Genomic DNA, 22,497 nt, shown 5'->3' with positions numbered 1-22,497 from the left:
TTCAATAAATTACATGAGATATTCAACAATTTATTATAAAATAGGCTTTGTGTTAGATGATTTTGCCCCACTGTAGGCTAATGGAAATGTTCTGAGCATGTTTAAGGAAGGCTAGGTGTATTAAATGCATTTTCAACTTACAATGGGTTTATCGGGGTGTAACTCCATCACAAGTCAAGGAACATTTCTACAGCTATTTTTATTTTAGTAAATTTCCTGTTTTTATCAAGCAGTATGTATACATAACGCATATGTATTTTTTATGCAGTTGGAATCACAGCTTATTTTTTTAAGTTCTGTTTACCTAACATTGTCATAAAAATTTCCCTTATTTCTATATCATCTTCCTAATTATATTTCATAATGGCTGAAGAGTATTCTGGAGTGTTGATGTGCCAAAGTTCTGTGTCCGTGTGGTCGGGAGTTTAGACTGTTTCATCCACTCCCCCTTCTCCAGTAGATTGTGCTGTAGAGAACTTCATTGCACATCCAGCCTCCTGCTTCTGTTGAATTGCTGCCTTCAAAGGAGTATTTGTGGGACGCAAAGAGTCTGGAGGCTGTAATCCAGTGGTGTAGTTTTGATTTTTGTTTTTACTTTGTGTTATTACTGTTGTGTATAAAACAAATACAAATGTACAAAGAAAACAAACATATAGTTTGCAGCGGTCCCCAACCTTTTTGGCACCAGGGACTAGTTTCATGGAAGACAGTTTTTCCATGGACCCGGAGTGGGGGATGGTTTTAGGATGATTCAAGCGCATTACAGTTATTGTACAGTCAAACCTCTCTGCTAATGATAATCTGTATTTGCAGCCGCTCCCCAGCACTAGCATCACCACCTCAGCTCCACCTCAGATCACCAGGCATTAGATTCTCAGAAGTAGCGCACAACCTAGATCCTTCGCACGCGCAGTTTACAGTAGGGTTCACGCTGCTGTGACAATCTAATGTCACTGCTGATCTGACAGGAGGCAGAGCTCAGGCAGCAATGCGAGTGATGGGGAGTGGCTGTAAATACAGATGAAGCTTCACTTACCCGCTGCTCACCTCCTGCTGTGTGGCCTGGTTCCTAACAGGCCATGGACCGGAACTGGTCCATGGCCCAGAACTGGTCCATGGCCCAGGGGTTGGGGACCACAAGTTTAATGGATTACTAGAAGACAGACACCCCTGTACCACCACCCAGCTCAGGAGATAACCAAGCCTACCAGCCTAGAGTGTGTTCTCACCTAGAGAGCAACAACTACCCTGATTTTATTCCTTACACTTTTCTAGTTTTGTCACCCGAGTGTGCATTTCTGGACATTGCAGTTTAGTTTTGCCTTTAAACAAATCTCTTTTAAATCTCTTTTAATTTGTAGATATTCCCTCTTTCTCTTCTCTTCCCTATATTCTGTTAGTTGAAGAAAAAATCATGATCATTTGTCCTAAGGAGTTTCTAGAATTTCTTACGGGCTGGATCTCGTGGAGAGAGAGGCGTGGGGAGCAAGGTTGTATCTTTGGTGATAGGGTGTTCTTCACCAGGAGGTGCATGACAGCTGGTTGTCTCCTGTTGTGAGCCTACCACTCTGCAGGGGTTGCAGAATGATGATACTGCACTTCTCTTTTTCCTTCTTCATTCATTCCTTGGAATACTTCAACAAAGAAAAACTCTACCCATCTACTATTTTTAATAGCTTTATTGAGATTCACATGTCATACAATTCACCCATCCAATGTGTATAATTCAGAGGCTTTTGGTATATTCACAGAGTTGTGCATCTATTATTACCACAATCATTTTTTTTTTTTTTTTGAGACAGAGTCTCGCCCTGTCATCCGTGCTAGAGTACAGTGGCATCAGCCTAGCTCACAGCAACCACAAATTCCTGGGCTCAAGCAATCCTCCTGCCTCAGTGTCCTGAGTAGCTGGGACAACAGGCACATGCCACCACGGCTGGCTAATTTTTTTATTTTTGGTAGAGATGGTCTCGCTCTTGCTCAGGCAGGTCTCAAATTCCTGGCCTCAGGCTATCCTCCTGCCTTGGCCTCCCAGAGTGCTAGGATTACAGGCATGAGCCACCGTGGCCAGCCTACCACATTTAATTTTAGAACATTTCATTACCCACTCCCCCAACCCAAATAAACCCGTTCCCCTTAGCTGTCATCCACCAAACCTCCTAGCCCAAAACAACCACTAATCTAATTTCTGTCTCTATAGATTTGCCTACTTTGGACATCTTTTATAATTGGATCATGAAATATTTTGGCCCTTTGTACCTGGCTGCTCTCACTCAGCATAATGTTTTCTAGACCCATCAGTATGGAAGCATGTATCAGTACTTTTAATGGCTGAATAATATTCCATTGTATGGATAGACTGCATTTTGTTGATCCATTCATCAGTTGATGGATATTTGGGTTGTTTCTTTACCTTTTGAATAATATTATAAATAATACTACTATGAACAATTTGTGGGCCAGTTTTTGCATGAACTTATGTTTTCATTTCTCTTACCTAGGAGTGGAAATGCTGGGTCATGTGGTAATTCTATGTTGAACAATTTGCAGGACTTCCAGGCTGTTTTCCAAAGTAGCTGCACAATTTTACATTCCTATTAGCAGTATACAAGGGTTCCTGTTTCTCCAATGTTTGTTATTTTCTGTCTTTTTTTGTTATAGCCATCCCAGTGGGTATGAAGTGATAACTGATTGCGGTTTTGATTTGCATTTCCCTAATGACTAAAATTGGACACCTTTTCATGTGCTTATTTATTGACCGTTTGCATATCTTTGGAGAACTATATATGTCCTCTGCCCATTTTTTAATTGGGTATTTGTCTTTTTCTTATTGAGTTGTGATAGTTCTTTATATATTCTAGATAAAAGTCCCTTCTTTATATATTCTAGATTAAAGTTCCTTCTCAGGTACGTGATTTGCAAAAATTTTCTCCCATCTGGGTTGTTTCTGCACCTTCTTGATGTCTTGATGTCCTTTGAATCACAGATGTTTTGCATTTTGATGATGTCCAGTTTATTTTTTCTTTTGTTGCTGGTGTTTTGGGTACCCTCTGTAGGAAACCATTGCCTAATCCAAAGTCATGAGGCTTTGAGCATATGTTTTATTCTGAGAGTTTTATAGTTTTAGCTCTTACCTTTAGGTCTTTGATCCATTTTGAGTTAATTTTTATATATGCTGCCATCTACTCTTCAGTTACCTAGTGCTACAGATAAAGGCAGGGTCGATGCTGGATTCTTTCCCTTTATTTACCAGTTTTCAGAATAAGGAGCTGGTTCCCTAGTCATCCTATGGACAGTTGTTTATTTTCTTGGTCATTATGATGCTTAGATTTAAACATATTCATGTTTAGATCCATTGACAGCAATGTGGTTTTATCTGAGAATTATGCCTGTGTTCTGCCTGGGTGAGGATTAAGAAACTTTTTCATTTTGTCAGAGACTTCAGTCTTCTTGCAGTGGTTTCTTATTTGAGATCTTTTTTTGGTTCCCCCCAAGGAGAGATGGGGAGAGCAGGCACCCTGAGGCCCATTTCAGGGGGAGGAATAGAGCATAGGAGGAGTGATGTGTCCAGGGTCACACCTGCTGATAAGTGGCAGCTGCAGGAGTTAACCCCTTGTCTCCCTGACTCCTTCCTTCTGCTCTTGCCCCATGTGTACCATCCAATCAGAACCCTGGAATGAACCTGGAATTTGGGTTTGAGTCCTGGCTCCATGGCCTGTGACCTTCAGCAGGTCTTTGGGTTTTTCTGGGCCTTGGTTACCTGCTCTGTGAAATGGGAAGGCTGGGAAAGCCAATCCCAAAGGACCAGCCTGCTTTCCCAAGGTTGCCTGCGTTAAGAAACAGCCCAGATTTTGCCAGACTAGAATGAGGCCCTATCATACCTTTCTTCAAGAGTGTCTGATTGTGGCAATGCTTGTCATCCCTGTAGGCATTCCTCCAGAAAGTATTCTTTTTCTCAGGAAACACAAGTTTTAACAGGGTTATCTAGATTGTTAACTTGATACTATGATGTGGCATTTGAATTTCTTTAATCATGAGTTTCTATTACACTTTAAATATTTAAAAATTTGTGTGTGGTGACAACATGTATATGTATGTATATACAGCTTACAGAGATAAGTGGTTTTTTAATAATCTTTCTGTTTCTTATTCAGCTCTCTCACCCTGAGTTTTCATCTGCCCAATTGTCTTCCAGAAACATGCCAAAGGCCAAGATTTGTTTGATCAGATTGTGTACCACTTGGACCTCGTGGAAACAGATTACTTCGGCCTCCAGTTCCTCGACTCTGCCCAGGTCGCGGTATGTATTGCTTTGATTTGTTTCAGGATAGGTTGACTTTTCATGCTAATTGCAGATCCACAGTTGCTAGAAATGGGGAGAGAAAAATACAAATAAAACTGTTATGTTGTTCTAAGAATGGGCACTGGGACGGTGGTTGTGGTGCCCGAGTGAAATGCATCACAATGCCTGTAGCACCCCCACCCTCGAGGGGGCCAGTGACCGAGAGAGAATGTGCATGGATGCATTAGGGATGTATTACGGGTGCGTTTCTAGAGTAGGTGGAAAGAAAAAGAAATATCATTATGGAATTGCTTTTAATGGTGCTGCGTTTATTTTTAACTAGCAGAAGAGGCTGTGCCACCATCTTCCTGCAGAGTCTGGCTGGGTAGAGAGTGGCTGCTGTGAACACAGCTGAATCCCAGCCCGGCTGGTGGGGGGAGGGGGCCAGCCGGAGCAGGTCTTGGCATCACGCAGGAACCATGCTGCAGCTCTAGGAGCTGTGTTAGGTCAGCAAAGACTTACTTGCTTTGCCAGAGACAGAACCGTTCTCAGTGGAGATGCTAGAATGAGTAAACGCCACGAAGCTCAGAGCCACTCTTTTTGAAAGTAGGAATGACTTCATCATCCCCCTTCCCAACAAAATCTAGCTTTGGGTTTCAAAGATAATTTATTCAACAATCTAAAAATATTTATTGAATGCCTGTTGTGTACCGGGCCCTGTTCTAAGCATTGCAGAGAAAGCAGTGCACAGAGATGTATGATATGCCAGGTGGTAGGTAATACGAGTTAAGGAAAATAAAACAGAGGAAGGGGTAGACAGATGGAGGAAGAGGAGGCGCTATTTTAGACAGTGTATTAAAGGCTTGGTTCCCCAATAAGGAGATGTTGGAGCAAGAGACTTGGATCTCCCCATAATGGTTAAGCCTTTCTACCTGAAAGACACTTATCAGATACTTCCTGATAGGATCTGGAAGTTATAAAATGACATGTGACAGTTATAAGGTGAAGATGTGCAAAATTGGTGCCTGGGAATTGCGTCTGCCGGAGAATGTTAGTAAGATGCTGAGTGCTTAGGTGAGAGATCGGAATCTGGATGTAGGTGCGTCTCGGCTACAGTGCCTCCTGGGTGGACACTCCCACCGGGTGTCTCATGCCAGTGTGTCCCCTCGACCACTGCACCTTCCTCTGCACCTTCAGGACTTCCTGTCTACTCACAGCAGATTGCCTTACACCCTGACTGTGGCCTCCTGCAATTGCCTGGGTTCCTTCTTCATTTCTCAGTGGGGAACTCTCACTCCTGCCCACTGGGCCCTGGGTTGGGACAGACCAGCTTCTCCCTTTCTGCCTCCCTGTCCAGTTCTGCTGCCTTTGAAGTTGGGCCTCCTAGTGCCCTGCCCTCTGACCTCATGACTGTCCTTCACATCCCTCAAGGCCTCTGGTGTCTCAGTTTTTCTCTTCCCCTGGGAAACCTCAGGATTCAGGTGGCTGACCCTTCTAAATAATCCGGACACTGTTTCCTGTTGTCTAAGCTTCCTTTGAGCTAACCTCGCACAGGTCCCCTTGTGTCCTGTTGCCACCCACCACTCCAGGATCCAGAGTTCTGCTGTTCCCTTTCCATGGTAACTTCCCTTGATTGCACCTTTCCGATCTCTCTCCATCTGGTCTTGGCCCGTAATGGTCTCTTCCCACCTTATCCTCCCCTCTCCCACCATCCTCCTGCCCTGGCCTTCTTCCTGGTCTGCTAAGGCTCAGCCATCTCTCCTGCTTCCTCCTTTGGCCTTTGACTTTCCTACTCCCATGACCTCCCCTTGACACACAGGCCCACCTGGTTCCTCTGCTGCTTCTCCCAGGCTGCCAAGCGTCACTGGAGAGCCACAGTCTGTGCCTTCTGGCACCAGCACAGATGGCAGGTTCAGCAAAGTCCAAGCCCCCGAGCTGCTCTCTGAGCCTTGTTAGCCCCTGAGTGACTCTTGGGCACCCCACAGTTCCATTTCTGGATGTGAGCACAGACCTCTAGTCCCCATGGAGACTTTGTTCCAGCAGTTGCCTCACCTGCTGAGAAGACCGAGGTCATTTAGCCAAAACTCCTTGGGTTTTCTTCCCCTACACCTTGACAGTTTCTCTCTGTCCATTATTTCTTTGACTGAGGGGAAGGGAGTGTGCCTGCTTCTGCGTGTGCTCTCTATGCCTGCATCCACAGTCCTGTTTCCATTGCTTCCCGAGTGCCAAATTTAGAGTTCTCCTCTGTCCTCGGCATCCTCCACCTGTCCTCAGCATCTGACACTCTTCGGCCCTCCTCTTCCCTGGAACTCATCTTGATTTTCTGTCTTCTCCTGTGTGTCTTGAAGCATGTGGTGTTTTTGGCTTCAGAATATCTGTGGCCCCAGACCAGGTGTCAGACCTGGACCCTATTCCTGGCTCTGTCTCCGACTCGTTTGGTAGGCTTTAGATAGGCCACCTTTTCTCCCCTGTCCTCTGCTTCCTCTTCTATAAACTGGGGTTCTTGGACCCATTCTCCAATAGCTCTCCTAGTTCTAATGTTCAGTGATTCTGAGTCTAAAGGGGAGGCAGGTGTATCTGCTCCAAATGTCTTCTCTATTAGAAAGGGGAAGGTAGCTACCATTTCTGCCATTGGAGCCAAGTGCCTGTTGCCTTGGTGGCATATCCTCTTCCCCAAGTGACCCCTCTTTAGCCACTTGGATTCCCAGAAAGCCAAGGATGTGACTCCATTACAAAAGACTTTGCCGCGAACGTCTGCTGATGTGGCTGGCAGACTTTCCCATCGGCCAGTGCCCCATTGCTGTGCGGCAGGAGGGATGTTCACAGCGGGGTCCAGGCGTCCTTCCCAGGCCAGACACCTGCAGATGCTCAAACTCCGCAGGTTGCAAAGCCTTTCCAGCATCCTGTTCTATGAATCTGATAGACTTTTCTGCCCTGCAAAAGCAGGCGCAGAATCCTCACCTGTCTTCGGCTCTGAGGATCCAAGAGATGTGCACCAGCAGCTACCAGGCCCCCTTCTTGTCATCCCAGGCCTGGATTTTTGAGCTGGGCTCATTACAGGCTGGGCCTGGTGACGCCTGCACTTATCCTTGTGCCTTTGCTTGTGCCGTTACTCCGGAGTGCTGTTTTTCACCGTGTGTAAATTTCTGACCATCCTTCAAGATCGTCTCAGATTACCTCCCTTCCTAAGGCCTGTCCTGAACTCCCAAAGTGCTTTTTCCTCTTTGTAAACCTTTGAGTTTACTTTGTCTTCTGTGGCAGTTTGCTCATTTGGCCTCTAGTTCAATATGTGTTTATGTTAACAAACAAACAAACAAGGCTTTTCGACTAGATCCTAAGACGTAGGACTTCCTCTTCTTGGTGACTCTTCGGGACAAGACAAACAACCTGGAACCTTCTTCCTTACCTCCAGAAGGAACCTTAGGAGGGGCATATGTCAAATCTTTCTAGATCTTTCACTGTTTTGTAGATGGTGAAACCCAAGCCTTTAGACCTTGGCAAGTCACTTAGTGAGTAACACAGCTTGGACTCAAACCCAGATTTTGCAGTTTCAGGTGTACGCGCTCTTTCTGGTATACCGTACTTTTGAGTTTCAGTTTTCCTAGCTGTAGAGTGGAGGAAGTAACATCTGCTTCGTGGGGAAATTAAGGAGCTCAGTGAGTTAATGGAGGAGAAAGGTTTTTGGAATCTGGGATATGGGTGTGGGTTTTCCTAGCTGGGCAGTCTTGTGAGGGGGAACCATAAGTCATCAAAGCCCCCAAGGTGAGACTCTGAGAAGGTAAGGTTAGTTAGAACCTGCAAGGCCTGTATTGCCTGCAGGAGAGACCTTAGCAAATTTAAACAAAAGCCTTTTGGGAGAGTCTGCTGAGATGGCTGCTGGGGGTCATTGATTTTCGTAGGACCTGGGACGTGATTAGGTGTTGTAGGGGGTGTTACTAGGGAGATTGGGGTAACAGATGGGGCCTGGAGGGGATGGTTTACTTGGCTATTGGCTTATTGCCCCATAATTGAGCCTGCATCAAGGACTGACATCCCCACCCAGACCTTGACATGCAGATCAGACGGCTGGCAGCGGCAGGGCACTTGGCACGGCTTTCCGCATTGCAAAGAGCCAGGCGTTGTTTCCACAGTGCCCTGCCCAGCCCTGAAGCAACTGTCAAAGCCTATTGGCATCACCTATTTTTAGCACTCGGGGCTGGGACCTCCTGTTTTCCCTTTTCCATGTCAAAACGGGAAGGCCGCCCAGGGACCCACTCTGCAGATCTCACCTTGGTACAGCGCAAAGCAGGGGCTGGGAGTCTGTTTTTATATATTGAAGCTTTGTTTTGAGAGCCCAGGGCTCAGGCCTGCACTCTCCCACTTCCTCGCCGTTCGGTCGTGATAACTGCTGTTACTGAGTTCCCAGTACGTAACTCTTGGTATAAAGTTGGCCATAAAGCAGACCCATGTTACAGATGATGAAAGTGAGGTTCGGAGACATTAGGAACTTTGTAAAGGTTAAAGTACAGGTCAGAGCTGGGATCCAGAACTTGGTCTTATTCCAAAGCGCAGCACTTTCCGCCTTCCATTATGCACATGGTGCACACGTGTGCACACAGATGCACACATACACAGAAGGAAAGAGAATATTCAGTCAGTACCATCCAGCCAGTTTTGACTTGAAACTTACTCAATGCCAAGCTCTATGGGTGCAGAAATGAGCTGGATTCCGCCTCTGCCTGCCATGTTCTGGGGGAGACAGACAAAGTAGTATGTTAGAATACAGTGTGTTCAGTCCTTTAACAGGATGTTTAGGCCCCGCTGTGAAGCTGGAGGAGGGATTGCTTAAGAATTGGTGATAAAATGAACAGGTACGAGAGGACAGGTGAACATTGATGAGGGCCACGGAGGGTGAGAGGAGTTTGCCAGGCAGAGGAAGGGCAGGGATTTGGGGCAGGGGTGTAACAATATCCCCTCCCTCTCTCAGGGGCAGGTGTCCTGGAGGGTAGAAGGCCCTTCCTAAGCCCCTTCCCAACATGTAAAGGGAGCTTTTTATGGTGGTTCATTTTGCAGGAAGGAATCCAACAAAGATGATTGTGGCCTTTGTCTCAAGACTCGTTAGATGTTTTTCCTCTGGTTTTTGCAGCATAGTATCTGCCAATACGAGGCGTGAGGCTGTGCAGTGAGGTTAGCACACAGATAATGGTGCTGCTGGCAGGGCTCGGTGGCTAAAGGGACGCTAAAGGGACTCTTGTGGCTCCCTTGGCTTTACTCTGATGGTTGCTCAGAACGTCATCACATTTGCCACTATGCGGACACTGCTGGGTGCTCCTGCCATCTCCGATGTGGTTGTACGAGGAAAAGTATGACTATGAGGTGTACCTGCAGCACGTGTAGGACAGTGGAAAAGCTCAAAGTGGACTCTGTGTTACTATTGCAGCAAATCAAACAAAACCCCTTCCTTCCATCCGTTTGGTCGGGGATAGTTTCCACAGACGCTCAGTTGATGTTTCAGACAGTGCATTAGGGGATAGCTCTGTTTACAAGGGCAGAAGCCAAGAATCAAGATGGGAGCCTCGCTGCTGGTGGCTACACACCAGGTGAGTAGCAGAGCTGGGGCTTGAGCTCTGCTCTCCTGCCTCCTTGCACCGTAGCACGAAGAAATGCAAGCTGGGCTTGAGAAGCGCAGCAGGCCTCCCAGCAGCCTGTCTCTGAACGCGGGGAGACAGGCCCTGTATTTTCCTGCCTATGTGCACTCGTTGATGCTAAATGGAAAGCTGATGAAGAAAGGGGTCTCTGCAGGTGCTTTAGATGATCCCAGTGTAAATGAGAGTTGATAGGGCTTCATCCTGAGCAGAGAGGAGCGATCCCTCCCATTGGCAGAGTAGGCACTTGAAGCTGGTTTGTGCTGTGCAAGCCTGGAGCACTGGCCGCTGACATCCAGCGTGGGTTTGAGTTCTGCCTCTGCCACATGTCAGGGCCACCCTCACCTCCTCTGAGCCTGTGTCAGGGTGGACGTGACAAGATAAGCTCCAAAAGTGTCATTCCCTTCCTCCTCTTGGATACAGTTGTCTCCAGATTCCTTCCAGCTCAGATTTAGACACAAGCTAGATCCCCTTCATAAGCCAAGGAAATCTGCAGGTAGTAGAAACCTGCTATGAGTTCCATCACTCAGGCTTGGTAGTGAGGGCTCAGGGGATGTTCGGGAAAAGAGTTTTTAGACCCTCTTCAACCCCCGAGCTTCTCTTAGGCATTGTGGTTCCAGTGTTCCTGTGTTGATTTCAGACAATGAAATTCTACAACCAGCCTTATTTCCAGAAGCGATGCACTATCAGAACGGCTGGGCTTTGCCAAGATCATCTCACACACACATCTTGATATATGGAAAGGGTTTTGCCAGATGGACTTGGATGAGAAATTCAGATCGGAAACCACTTTGCTAACCCCCATTAGAGTGTTTGAGTTAAATGCACTGCCATTTGAATTCAGAAATGCACCTATCTGTTTCCAGTGACCGGTTTAATGGTCTGTTAAGAGGACTGGAGCCACTTGCCTTGGCCTTGCCAACAGGCAGCGTGGCTATATTTAGCCAGGACACAGGTGAACGTCTGAGATAGGTCCTGCTGCTGCCGAACACAGTCCTCAAAGCTGAGCGTAGGATACAATTTACTAAATGCCACATTGGGCTTTCATCGCCCCAGTATTCGAGTCGCAGGGTGGTCTCGTGGGATAAAATGCAGGTGATCAGAGTCTGGGAAGCTCCTGCAGCTAAGAAGAAAGTCAGGTCATTTTGAACTGGTTGGATACAAGATAGGTTTTTTGTCATCTCTCGTTTTAGGATTGTGACTGGGTTTCTTCCCGCCTCTAATGCAGGCAAAGCAAAACCTGATCTGAACTCCAAGGAGTCAAGGAGCTTTTAAAATCATAGAGCCATTTCTGATTCCCGTCTCAGCTTAGTGAGCCCCAGACTTTTCTTAGGCCTCCACCCTGGCACGTCCTGCTTTGAGCAGGGCTCTGTGGCCGAGCGGGAAGGTAGAGCCCAGCCTGCAGTGGCTAGGGGCACTCCTTTCGTAGCGTGGCCAGAGGACAAAGCAGTCTGCTGCCCCACGGGAGCATCTGTGAGTTCACACCAGCCATAGGCGTCTGGCCATTTCACCTCTTGGACTGGCCGGTAAAACCTGAAATTGCTTGAGATTTTTACGGAGCTCAAACAGCAGTTTTCAGGAGTTGTGGATGTTTGAAGATCCCCCAGATCACCAGAGCCTCTTCCTCGGTAGGAGAGAAGGCGGAAAACTCCAGTACTATGTATTTAACACTGGCACACTGCAAAGCATTTATAAAGCACTGATGCTCTTAGATTCCATGTAATGAGTCTTGGGTGGGACTTGGGTATTGACCTTTGAAAAGTTCAAGTGATTATCATGCACAGCCAGGGTTGAAAACCACAACCAAGGAAAACACACAAGTTGGACTTGGATCGAGATTAGAGTTTGACAGTAGAGGGAGAGGAAAGGAGCTTAAACTTGTTCTACACAAAGTAATGGTAAGGAGACTTGAGAAAGGAAAGAAAGGGGATGGGCTCCTTTAAGTAGGAGAGTCTAGGGCTGATGAGACTAGAAGGCTGGTTGTAAGGAGAACTTTCTTTGCTTGCTAATAGTGAATTCTTTTGAAAGTGAGAAGAACAGGTTTAGTCATAGACATTAACATGATACTTAGCAGGAAAGCAAGTATTGTGCTTATATCAAGTCTGTATCTGTCTTCCTCCCAGGGCCAAGGTTGGGGAGTTTTCAGATTATTTGGGGGCAGTGGTGGCGTCTGATTTTAATGAGGCAAACTCATGATCAAAACTGCCTGACAGGCCAACACTGAATGAATATAGACATGACAGCCCAGCCCCTAGCCCACCCCCCGGAAATAAGATTATCATTAAAATGAAAAATTATGCAGAAACGTAAAAAGAAAATAAATAGTATTCACAGCCCCGCCATCCATAAAAATCCCTCCACAAATCTTCTGGACATATCTTGATAGAAAATAATAATTTTTGAGAAATGAGATACTACCTGATATTTTTTTCATCTGACATTGTGCTGTGGGTCTCTTGCCACATCAATAAATACAGGCCTACATCAGTTTTAAATAGTATTTCATTATAAGGATGATCCATCTTCTAATCCGTCTTTGTTGATGGACATTTAGGTCATTTCCAATTGAAAGCTATTAGCAGTGAGATAAAGCATCCTGTACGTGTGCCTTGGAGATATGCATCCTGCCGTGGTGATATCACGTGGTTGCCTAGCCAGGAGTCGCGATGACTAAAGCCCACACTCTCCCATTGCGCTGCTCCTGGCTCATTGTGTTGTAACTCATCTGTTATTTGCTTTTGTGCTTCCTTATCCCCCTCCTCCTACACAGTCATAATGGGCTCTTCGGTTAGGAGTGGAGTACACGGTACTAATGTGGTCCCGCCCTTTCTCGTTATTAGAATGTGCAGAGTTTGATTGCTTGTAGAAGTCCATGGGTCGTCAGCAGAATAGCTAGTGAGAAGCCTGCTCTGGCTATTTCCAGAAAGCCCGACAGCCCAGCTGTCTTTCTAATGGGAAACTTCCAGCATGCATTAAGTTTACAAAATGTGATGGAAAAAGTCCCTATTTGCCTCATTTAAAAAAATAATTTATTTTTAACATTTATGTGTTTCTTAAGAATCTAACAAGGGCCTGTTGGGTGCCATACTTTTGTGCCTGGCACAGGAAGCACAGACACAATGAAGTGCACGGTCCCTGGTCTCCAGGGGCTCGTGTTTGCCCAGAAGAGCTGATCCTATAATGTTCCTACATGTAGTTTTCTATGGAACTTTAGTTGCTGAGGCTATTCTTGCCTATGATATTAACAACTTTAACATTACAGAGAAACTTTTATATGAGACAAATGGTTTTGTAATCTCCTTAGACTGATAAGACTGAAGCGGTTTTTCTGGTTACAAACTAGAGGAAGTTAACATGCCCTAATTGACCAGAGCACTGTGCTCTTAAGCAAATATCTGCTCATCTTTCCATCTGCAATATGGGTCATTTTCCTGGCAAAAGAATAAAGAGGGCCATGAATTTTGGTTTTATAAATTTTAAGGATTTAGGGTGACAACTACATGACCAATGTATGATGAGAGATTCTTGGCATTATAGCTTGTGCTTTTTGCTAGCTTAATGGAGACTTGGAATTATTGGAGAAGATTGACCGTAACTTGAGAAACTCAGAAGGAAAAGGCAGTGGTTCCACTGATGGGAAGGGACTTTGCAGATCAATTAGTTAATGGGTCTTAAGTTCTTTCTTTCAGGTACCTCCTTATAAAGCTTTCAGAAACTGGGAGCCCTCTCCCCACAAAGGTGCACAGAATTTTTTAAACAGTCCCCAAGCAGTTTGCATATTCCCGGCCTTAGAACTCTTGATCTGGTCCAATCCATGGTTTTCATGGGCAGAATTACTAAAGTGTGTAGGGGAGGAGACGATGAGGGCTATATAATCTCACTGATGAACTATTTATTCCTAAAGAAATGTTTTTCTTTCCCTCAGCACTGGCTGGATCATTCCAAACCCATAAAAAAGCAGATGAAAAGTAAGTAGAATTTAGCCGCCTCATTTATTTCTTTTATCTGAGAGTAAACTCCTTTGCCAATGTTTTGGGGTGTTTTCATTAGAACTTGGAAGCATTTTAAAATAGATTCCATTTTAAGTGGATGATTTTTAATTTCTTAAGGCTCGCCAAAGGTTAGAGTTTAAAATTTGAATAAGAGTTTTTAGTAGATACTGAAAAACCAACTGCGCTGTCATTTGAAATCAGACATCTCTGCCAATGAGAACGGATTAGTATACTATTCAGAAACATGACTTTACACCCATTATATTCCCTTTCTGATGAGTTACAAACCAGCCTCAGAAGGTGAGGGCTGTTTGGTAGTGTGCCGCAGCTCTTCCGACTTACAGGTGTGGTAACCACGTTTCTTTAATGCTGTTTGTGCTCGGATAATTTTTTCAAAATGTATGTTCTCTTAAGAGTACTGTAAGGTATTTTTACTGTATTTTTAGATGACAGAACATTTTGCAGTTTATGCAGCACTTTCCTTTAGCCCACGTTGTATTTTGTAAAAAGTGGGTATACAATTTGGAGTACCGTGGCATCGAGGGATGAAAGTAGAATGTCAGCTCTTGGTAATTTCATCTAGATCATTAGGGTTGTTCTCCAGAATGAGGTTACTAGCTAAACCATCTTAGTCAACACAGAAGTCCAGCTCCGTTTTCCAAACTAGGATTGAAAAGAACTTACTAGCTTTGCATGCCTAGTTGCACCCTCCCAATGTAGAGGGAAGGAAATGTGTTATAGATTTAACGTGTTTTCCTTTTGTCCATTCTGTGATCTTCAAAACTGGGGGAAAAACATCTTTAACCTTCCATCTCCACATGTTTAGTTGGACCTGCTTATGCTTTGCACTTTCGAGTTAAATACTATTCTTCAGAACCGAACAATCTTCGTGAAGAGTTTACAAGGTAGGACATAATGTGGAACAAGATTCTCACCCCGTACTACTTGCCTTTTGTGTGATTTACGGGTCTTCTAAATGGTGGCTTTTCCTCTCCTTTCTGTCCGCTGTCTTTATGTTTCTGAGCAGGAATTATTAGCACTTTTCCTCTGCTTCTGTATTCTGTCGAACATCCACAACTTTCCTTAATTTGACATTTTTCTTAGTGAATGGAAATTAGGAGATTTATTTTCTTGTCACACTTCTATTTTCTTGGACCTTGGGTAAATTGGTTGGTTGTTCTGTGGTGTTTTATTTTTGTCTCAGCTACAAAAGGGAAGACAGATACTGGGAGAATGTTTCTCAGTCCAAAATTGCCATCTTTCCCCCCCCCGCCCTTCTACCAAGTTGTGATTGGAGCCATCTTATTTTTTTAAGGGATTGAAAAATTGTTACGATATAAGGAACCCTCTCTTTTTAAAAACTGCACTGATTAGAACAAAGTTATTAGAATCTCTTCATGTTATCTTTCAGCCCCACTGAATTTTTTTACGTTGTGTCTGCCTATGTCTGTCTCTTGGACTTCAGAAACAGGGTAGATGAAAAGAGAACTTAAGTGACATTTTAAATGTGGAGTTTCTCTCCAGCCGCCCTTCCATCAGTGAAATTCTCTACTTAGCCTTTTCCTGCTTTTGATGTCCCCAGGGCTTCTTTGGCATTGTTTATGGAATGGACTTCACTGGGGACATATGGGCTGCTGGATGGTCCATGGTGCTGGCCACTAGCTTGGAGATGACCACCTAAGGAATGCTTTAAAGACTGACTGGTTATCACCATTCCCCTACAGGAAGGGCCAACTGGGTTTCTATAATTAGGTTTTCCTAGAGGAATTGGGAGTTCTGGCCATGTCAACACTGTGTCCCCCTTGATAGGAGTATACAGATAGTTTCCTTAATTTCAGAAGTGAAGTTCAGTAGAAGTCAAGCCCTTGGTAGGAAGCAGGAACATTCTGGAATGTACTAGAACCTTTAGTGCCCCTCCCCCCCATTTCTGACAAACAATAATACTAGTGTTCCTCTTCAGAGTCCTTTATGAAACTAGGTGTCATCACAGCCAGTGGTTTTTAACCTGGGTTGTATAAATCAAAAACACCTGGGAAGCTTTTGAACAAATCAGATTCCTGGGAGCCAATCTTGCGTGTGAGAGTCTGATTGTGTAGGGATGGAGTAGAGCATGGGCAGCTTTGATTTTTACAAAGCACCGTAAGTGGTTCCGATGCCCACATGCTCCTGGTTAAAAAAACAAACAAAAAAAAACCCTCTTATTTAAGCCAAGACATTTATTTTTTACCTAAGTAAACCTCACTTGTGTTATTTGCTGCCTCTTCCCCATTTTTTGTTCCCCTGTAACTGGTTGCAGTCTGATTCCAGGATTTTTCTTGTTTTGTGTGTATGTGTGCCTGCGTGTGTGCCTATTTTGTTTTTTAAAAGACAGAGTGTGCAGCTAAACTGCATCAGGAAAAAAAGCCTCAAGCAGTTGCTGACTACAGTCAGCTGCAAACTTTTTGTTACAATCAGCTGCACCCGATCTGCAGTGGGCTGGTGGCGCTGGCTGAGAGCCAAACCCAGCGGCTCCCTCGCTGCGCTGCCTGTCTTGGTGGACGTGTTGCATGCCTGTGTGCCCCGCTCTGTGTGCTACGTTTGGCTCTCTTCTCGAGCACCCAGGGGCTTGTGGAGGCTGTCACTCACTGGACCATGCAGTGTTCCATGTTCCATCCTCCAAGTATCTTGCAAATTCCCCACACGCACTTGCCTTCCTAGCTAGGTTCTGGGGTGCCTTCCTGGAAACCCAAGAGGAGATGCTTCCACCAAAGTTCTCATTTGGTTTGGACTCCCTTTTTACAATGCAAAATTCCATGCTGTGGGTGGGGTGGGATTTGTGCTGGGAAGTTGGGGATTGGAAGTGGCTGGGAAGGAGTTACCTTCTGTTGACTTTTGTATATGTTTGTCAGGTACCTGTTTGTTTTACAACTCAGGCATGACATTCTTTCTGGAAAGTAAGTATGTTTTTGTTCTAACTCTTAACCTGGGCTAGATCATAGTATATTTCAAAATAATTCACTGTTTTAACTCTTTTGCCCTTGTTCCCTTTTCAAAATTCAAAAAAAAAGTGCACCAGGCATTGTAAAGTGAGTCTAATACTTGTATCACTGTCATTATCATCCTATTTTAAATGATTACTATATGGCTTGAAGCATTTCCAAGAGCATTTAATATCTTAAGTGATGTGTATTTGGGAATAACTCTCTCCCTGATCACATCACTGTCCCATTCATAATGGCTTTTGTCGTATTTGCAAGCAAGATACGTTATTAGTATGTATACACTTACAAGTATTTGGACAGTCAAAAATTCTCATTCATCACCATCTGCATTTAAGTAATGTAAAGAGATTGTGTTCTGATTCCGATAGAGGTTTAGACATCTCATCTCACTTCCTTCTCCCCACTTAAAAACGGTTTTTAAATATTAGGCCCCTGGCTACACACAATGCTTGTTGAGCACGAGAGACATTGGCACTGAAGTGGTTGATTTCACATGCAATATTAATTTATTTTAAAGATAGGAGATTTCAACAGTCACAGCTTTTATAATTGTGTCATTTTTCAGCATATGTATTGAATATTTCCTATTACATGAAAAACTAAGGTTGTATTGAGTCTAAAAAGCAATTCCTGATATTGACAAGAATATATTCTGATTTCGAATATGATCTGAAGGAAATTTAAAATGTAATTTCTGAATTTGCAAACTCTCAATAGAATCTGTGCTATAAAAATCTCTGTGGAACATACTCCATAGAACAAGAAGATTGTACAGTGTATACATTTGCCTTATTTAGCCATGCAATACACTTTGGTTGGTGTGTGTATTATGAGTGTGTGTATTTTTTTTTAATATCTCTCTCTTTCTCTCTCTCTTTCCATACTGTGCTCCTCATACTAAAGGCCTCGTAACTCTAGAAATTGTCTTCAGTTTGGAAAAATATTAATGGCAACACCTTACATTTGTACAGTACTTTGCAGTTTACATGCACTTCAGCCTGATTTACTGTACTTCAAAGCAGAATGGCGTTCTAGTATCAGCTTGCCTCCTACCAGTGTGGGATGACCTTGGGCACAACGCTTCAACAAGCAGTTCCTCATCTGTAAAATGGGAGAGTAGGGGCGAGGGGGGCTGGCAACACCCATCCTAGAGGTTTGCAAACTTGATGCATTGGCCAAAAGGGATAATATATGTGAAAAGGCTTTGAAAACTATGAAGTGCTATACCAATGTATGTCATTATTATTTTTCTAGCTAAATTTGAAATATTAAGTATGAACGAGATCACTGGATTTGCAGTAGTACTCTTCTATGGCTTTGCCTCGGTGTTTATTAGAATTCTGAGTGTATCCAGCTGTCCTGGCAGCATTAGATATGGTGTCTGTGTTTATTTTTAACACTACGACCTTGTTTTAGGAAAGATTGAAGGCAGCTTTAAAAGACGCATGTACTATATCAAGATAAAGTAAATTTAAAATTAGTTTAAAAATAATAAGGCAAAGGGATGCTTTTCATTTTGTTTTCTAAACTTCTTCATTCTTACCAAATTCAGTAAAATTGCCTACATGGTTGATAGAAACTATACCTGGACTATTTTGCTACACGATGAGAACTGACTTTGGGAAATTTGTAGTGTTAGTGAACTTGTTTGCATTCCTTAATGTAGACAGCAAAAATCACTATCTATATATCACTGCCTTTTGAAAAATGATTTTAATGACATTGTGTATGGTTATGAGTACTTAAGTTCCTATTTAGAATTAATTTTTTTTCTTTTTTTCAAGATTGAAATGCCCCTATGAAACAGCTGTGGAGTTAGCTGCTCTCTGTCTACAAGGTACATTAATCTTTAATAGTAATTAGCATTTTAATGTTATTGCTTTTCTTTTCAGCAAATGAGTGTCTTCTGTGCCCCAGGCCCAGTATTCAGCTTTGGGGATATAAACGAATATGACACAGTCTCTGTCCCCAAGTAGCTTGCAGTCCAGTGAGGAAGGTAGACATAGAATACGGTGTGGTTCCTTCAGGAACAGAGATGTGCAGGAGGCTCGGGAGAGGAAGGCCTGCGGGGGGATGAGGAGAGGACAGTGAATCAAAGAACCAGGGCACAGAACCAAAGTGCAGAGAGGTAGGAGCAATTGAGTGGTGTTGCAGGGTGAAGTTCAAGAAGATGGATAGGTGGATGATCCCGGACCCCACCTAAAGAGCATGAATATCATGCGGTCAGCAATGCTGCCTTGGAAGGCTGTCAAGAGGGAGGCAGGCCTGGCCAGATGTGTGCTTTAGAAAGGCCAGGCTGGTTTATGGGGAGAAGGGATTCGAACAGGACCCAGACTGGGGCTTGGGAGCACAGTGAGGAGGTGCTGCGGTAATAGAGGGACAGGGAAACTGACTAGGGTGGGGACTGTGCTCAACAGCACCCCCCACCCTCCCAAGAAACAGCATTGGCAGTGCAGGGAGAAGGACTTGGTGATGAGGCTTGGGTGTTGAGAGAAGAGTCCGAGATGACTCACAGGCTGCTTCCGAGGGTGGGCGGTGGCAGTGGTGAGTGGTTAGAAGAGTTGGGCTCCTGCGGAGGAGACAGTCTGCGTGGGGCCTCTTGGCTGAGAGGTGTCAGAAGCTCCAGCAGTTTCTTGGGTATCTGAATCTGGCTGGTTCAGGGAGGTCAGGCTAAAAACATCGATGGGGGATCATTAGCATGTGGGTGGGAACCGCGTGGTGAGAGGTTTGCCTGCACGATTGTCAACATTGGCTGTTCATCTGTGTGATACCCTGGTGGATTGTAGTTGAAACTGCATAGGAAGCACGTGCTGAAGTCTGTAGCACTAACTGCAAGAATAGTAATGTGTGACTGCACATCCGGGATGTCATTAGTGCATCAGGTAGACAGATGTACACTCGTTTACCAGTGTGTGCATCAGTCTCTGTTGGATTATGAATTATGATGTATTCGGCCATAACTAGTAATTATTTATAAACACCGTAAGATTTGACTTCCCACTTTTGTGTTTTACCAACTTTTAAAAGTTGATCTGAGACACGCTTGAAGCTCGGAGTTAGGGAGGGAGGAGGGGCAAAGGCAACATACTTAACCTAAACGTCTGTACCCCCATAATACGCTAAAATAAAAAGAAAGAAAAAAAAAGTTGATCTGAAAAGTGTCTTCAAATTATAGAATTAGGACACACTTTTACTACAGACTATCAGGACAACACACCAACCCGGCAAGTAGAAGGAAGGAAGGAACCCACTGTCCTGCCACCCACAGATAACCAGAGTTTCAATCTATGAGTTTTGAGTGGATTTTTAAAAATGTAATTCTGATTAGAGACATAAGCTAATTTTTATGTGATGTTTTTACTTGGTATTTTTAGTATATGTGTTTTGTCATGTTTGCACTCATAAAGATGGTTTTTAATGGCTGCAGGATACTCCCATTACCTGATGCTTTCATTCCTTAGTCACCTTTTATTATCTAATGGGGGCTTGCGTATAGTAGCTGCTTAGTAAGCGCAAAGTGAATTGAATGAATGAAGTTGGAGAGATCCCCAAGGACTTGGATTGAAAGGGGAGCCTCCCATGTGGTCTGAAGCCACTGGTGGGGGAGGTGGCAGTAATATCATCTGTAGCCATCTGTGCCAAATATAACGCCTAGTGCTTCATAGCCATGTTTCTCTGGTAGGACAGTCCTATGTTAAATGCCATAGGACATGCGTGGCTTGGGGAACGTGGTGGTGGCTTCTGCACCCCGGCCAAGTACAGAGTTCACCAACTCAGCAAGTAGCCTTCATCCACCTGAGAGTTTCTCATCTGCCAGAGGTCATACTATCAGGCTTGGCGGCCCAGCAGTAGGCGTCAGGAGGTAGTTAATGACATGAGAGCATCCATGTCGGACCTGGGGCCGTTTATCCACTAGAAAGTTTTCCTCCTAAGGCCACCCATTGACACAATATTGCAAGCTTGTGTGTTGTCCTGAGTGATGAGAGGATGAGGTACATGGATCATCACCCCAGTCCCTATGTGGTGCCCCAAGTCCAGCTCTAGTAGAACCAGAACCTTGCCCCAGAGCCGAGGCAGACAAGAGTAAAGTCAGCCATCCCAGAGCCTTTCTTGGAGAAATTACCCACGACATCAGTGTCATTTAAGATGCAATTATTATGTCAAATAGAAATAAAAAGGCTTTGAAAACAAACACACAGGGGAAAGCTCTTGTGACACTGTCGCTGTGTTCCCCTCTCCCCTTCCCATCTGTAAATGCTTCAGCCTGCTTTCCCTTCAGCCACGTCCGAGCCAGCTTGCCCCAGACGCTAAGGATCACTAGAGTGTCTGCAGGTTTAAGTAGAGTGAAGGGTGTGTCACTCCGGCACCTGAGCCTTGCAAGCATGTCTTGCTGTGGTTGTCCTTGGATTAATGGTGCCTCCTCAATGGTGATACAGTGGCCCTGCAGGGATGCTGTACTCTTTGGGGAGCTAAATTTGTGGTAGATTTGGAAATCTGGGTAAAAGAAAAAAAGGAAAAGGGAGGACGATGAATGGGAAGGTCATTTATTACATGCTTGTGGTCTTGTTTCTTGCTTGTAACAATTCCCATTTTACGGATAAGGCACTAGAGATGTTAAGTGACTTGCCCAAGGCCACACAATAGCATATGATAGAGCTGGGATTCCAACCCTCCTGTGTCTGAGCTGTTTCCACACTTTGCACAGCCTCCCTGGAGCTGGGGCCTGGCCTACAGAGGTTGCAGCCTGAGTGATGAGTCAAGTTTTTCCAGCAAATTCCTGGAAGGCAGGCATGCTACCTCAGAATGGGTGTACCAGGCATCATTCAGGCCTATTTAAGTCCAACAATGGTGAGATGGGACACCAGCCCCCCTTGCCTGGTCTGAACACACTGGGGAAACCTTGTCATTGTCTGTCCTCCCATAAGTGCTTGGTCAGTTGGTGGGATTTGCTGTGTTAGGCACAGTTAAGCCTGTCTTGTCCAGAAACACTGCTTAATGCAGGATTCTGTTGTCTCACTTTGGCCCCTGGATGAAGGGGAAGGGTGGTTCGTATCCAGGGAATCTCTTTCCAGACCAGACTGCCCTTCTGGCCTTACCAGATCCCTAGTTTCAGAGTGACCTCTAGGACAGAGGTCAGTGGTGGCCTCTGACCTTGGGAGCCCAGCCCCCACCTTTTCTGGGCAAATGTTATTTCCAGAACAGAGTCTGCATTTGTGTCTTTGCCCAAGATACCATGCCTCTGCACGCCCTGCCCCAGACTGCCCTGGGCCTTGGTTTTGGGGCTACAGTCCAATTCAGAGTTGCAGGTGTAGGCTAGGGGCTGCCATCAGATGAGACATTCTCTAGGTCCCTACTCTGTGTCAGACATTGTCTCATACAGTTCTCCACCATCCCTTTGCTATTATTGCTTCCTCCGTATGGACAGGGATGTTTTATCTACTTCTCCTGCGGGTCAGCTGGAGTTCCTCTTCTGAAAATGGGCTGTGGGATTGGGATACTTAGAAGCCCCTGCCAGGCCCAGCATGGCCCGCAGGGGGTAACAAGGGGTGCTGGGTGCATAGCAAGTGGCTGTCACTGGAGGTGCTGAGGCAGGTCCCACTTGGTCAGTTGATAGGGTT

At 44.8% G+C, this 22,497-nt stretch overlaps 1 protein-coding gene across 2 annotated transcripts in view; it reads left to right on the top strand.

Moving 5' to 3' along the window:
* The window catches only part of EPB41L4B (erythrocyte membrane protein band 4.1 like 4B), a 133,209-nt gene that overhangs the window by 32,356 nt on the left and 78,356 nt on the right, over window positions 1–22,497 (top strand). For both annotated transcript variants that reach the window (XM_012638551.1, XM_012638552.1), the window contains exons 3-7: window positions 4,196–4,300; window positions 13,832–13,874; window positions 14,725–14,803; window positions 16,787–16,831; window positions 18,664–18,716. In XM_012638551.1, the coding sequence (XP_012494005.1) occupies window positions 4,196–4,300; window positions 13,832–13,874; window positions 14,725–14,803; window positions 16,787–16,831; window positions 18,664–18,716 (325 nt within the window). The remainder of the gene's footprint in view (window positions 1–4,195; window positions 4,301–13,831; window positions 13,875–14,724; window positions 14,804–16,786; window positions 16,832–18,663; window positions 18,717–22,497) is intronic.

This window comes from Propithecus coquereli, unplaced genomic scaffold (assembly GCF_000956105.1).
Source record: "Propithecus coquereli isolate 6110/MARCELLA unplaced genomic scaffold, Pcoq_1.0 Scaffold130, whole genome shotgun sequence".
In the NCBI taxonomy this organism is placed as follows: domain Eukaryota; kingdom Metazoa; phylum Chordata; class Mammalia; order Primates; family Indriidae; genus Propithecus; species Propithecus coquereli.
Note: the sequence above shows the minus strand (reverse complement) of the source record. Positions and strands in the feature narration are given on the sequence as shown.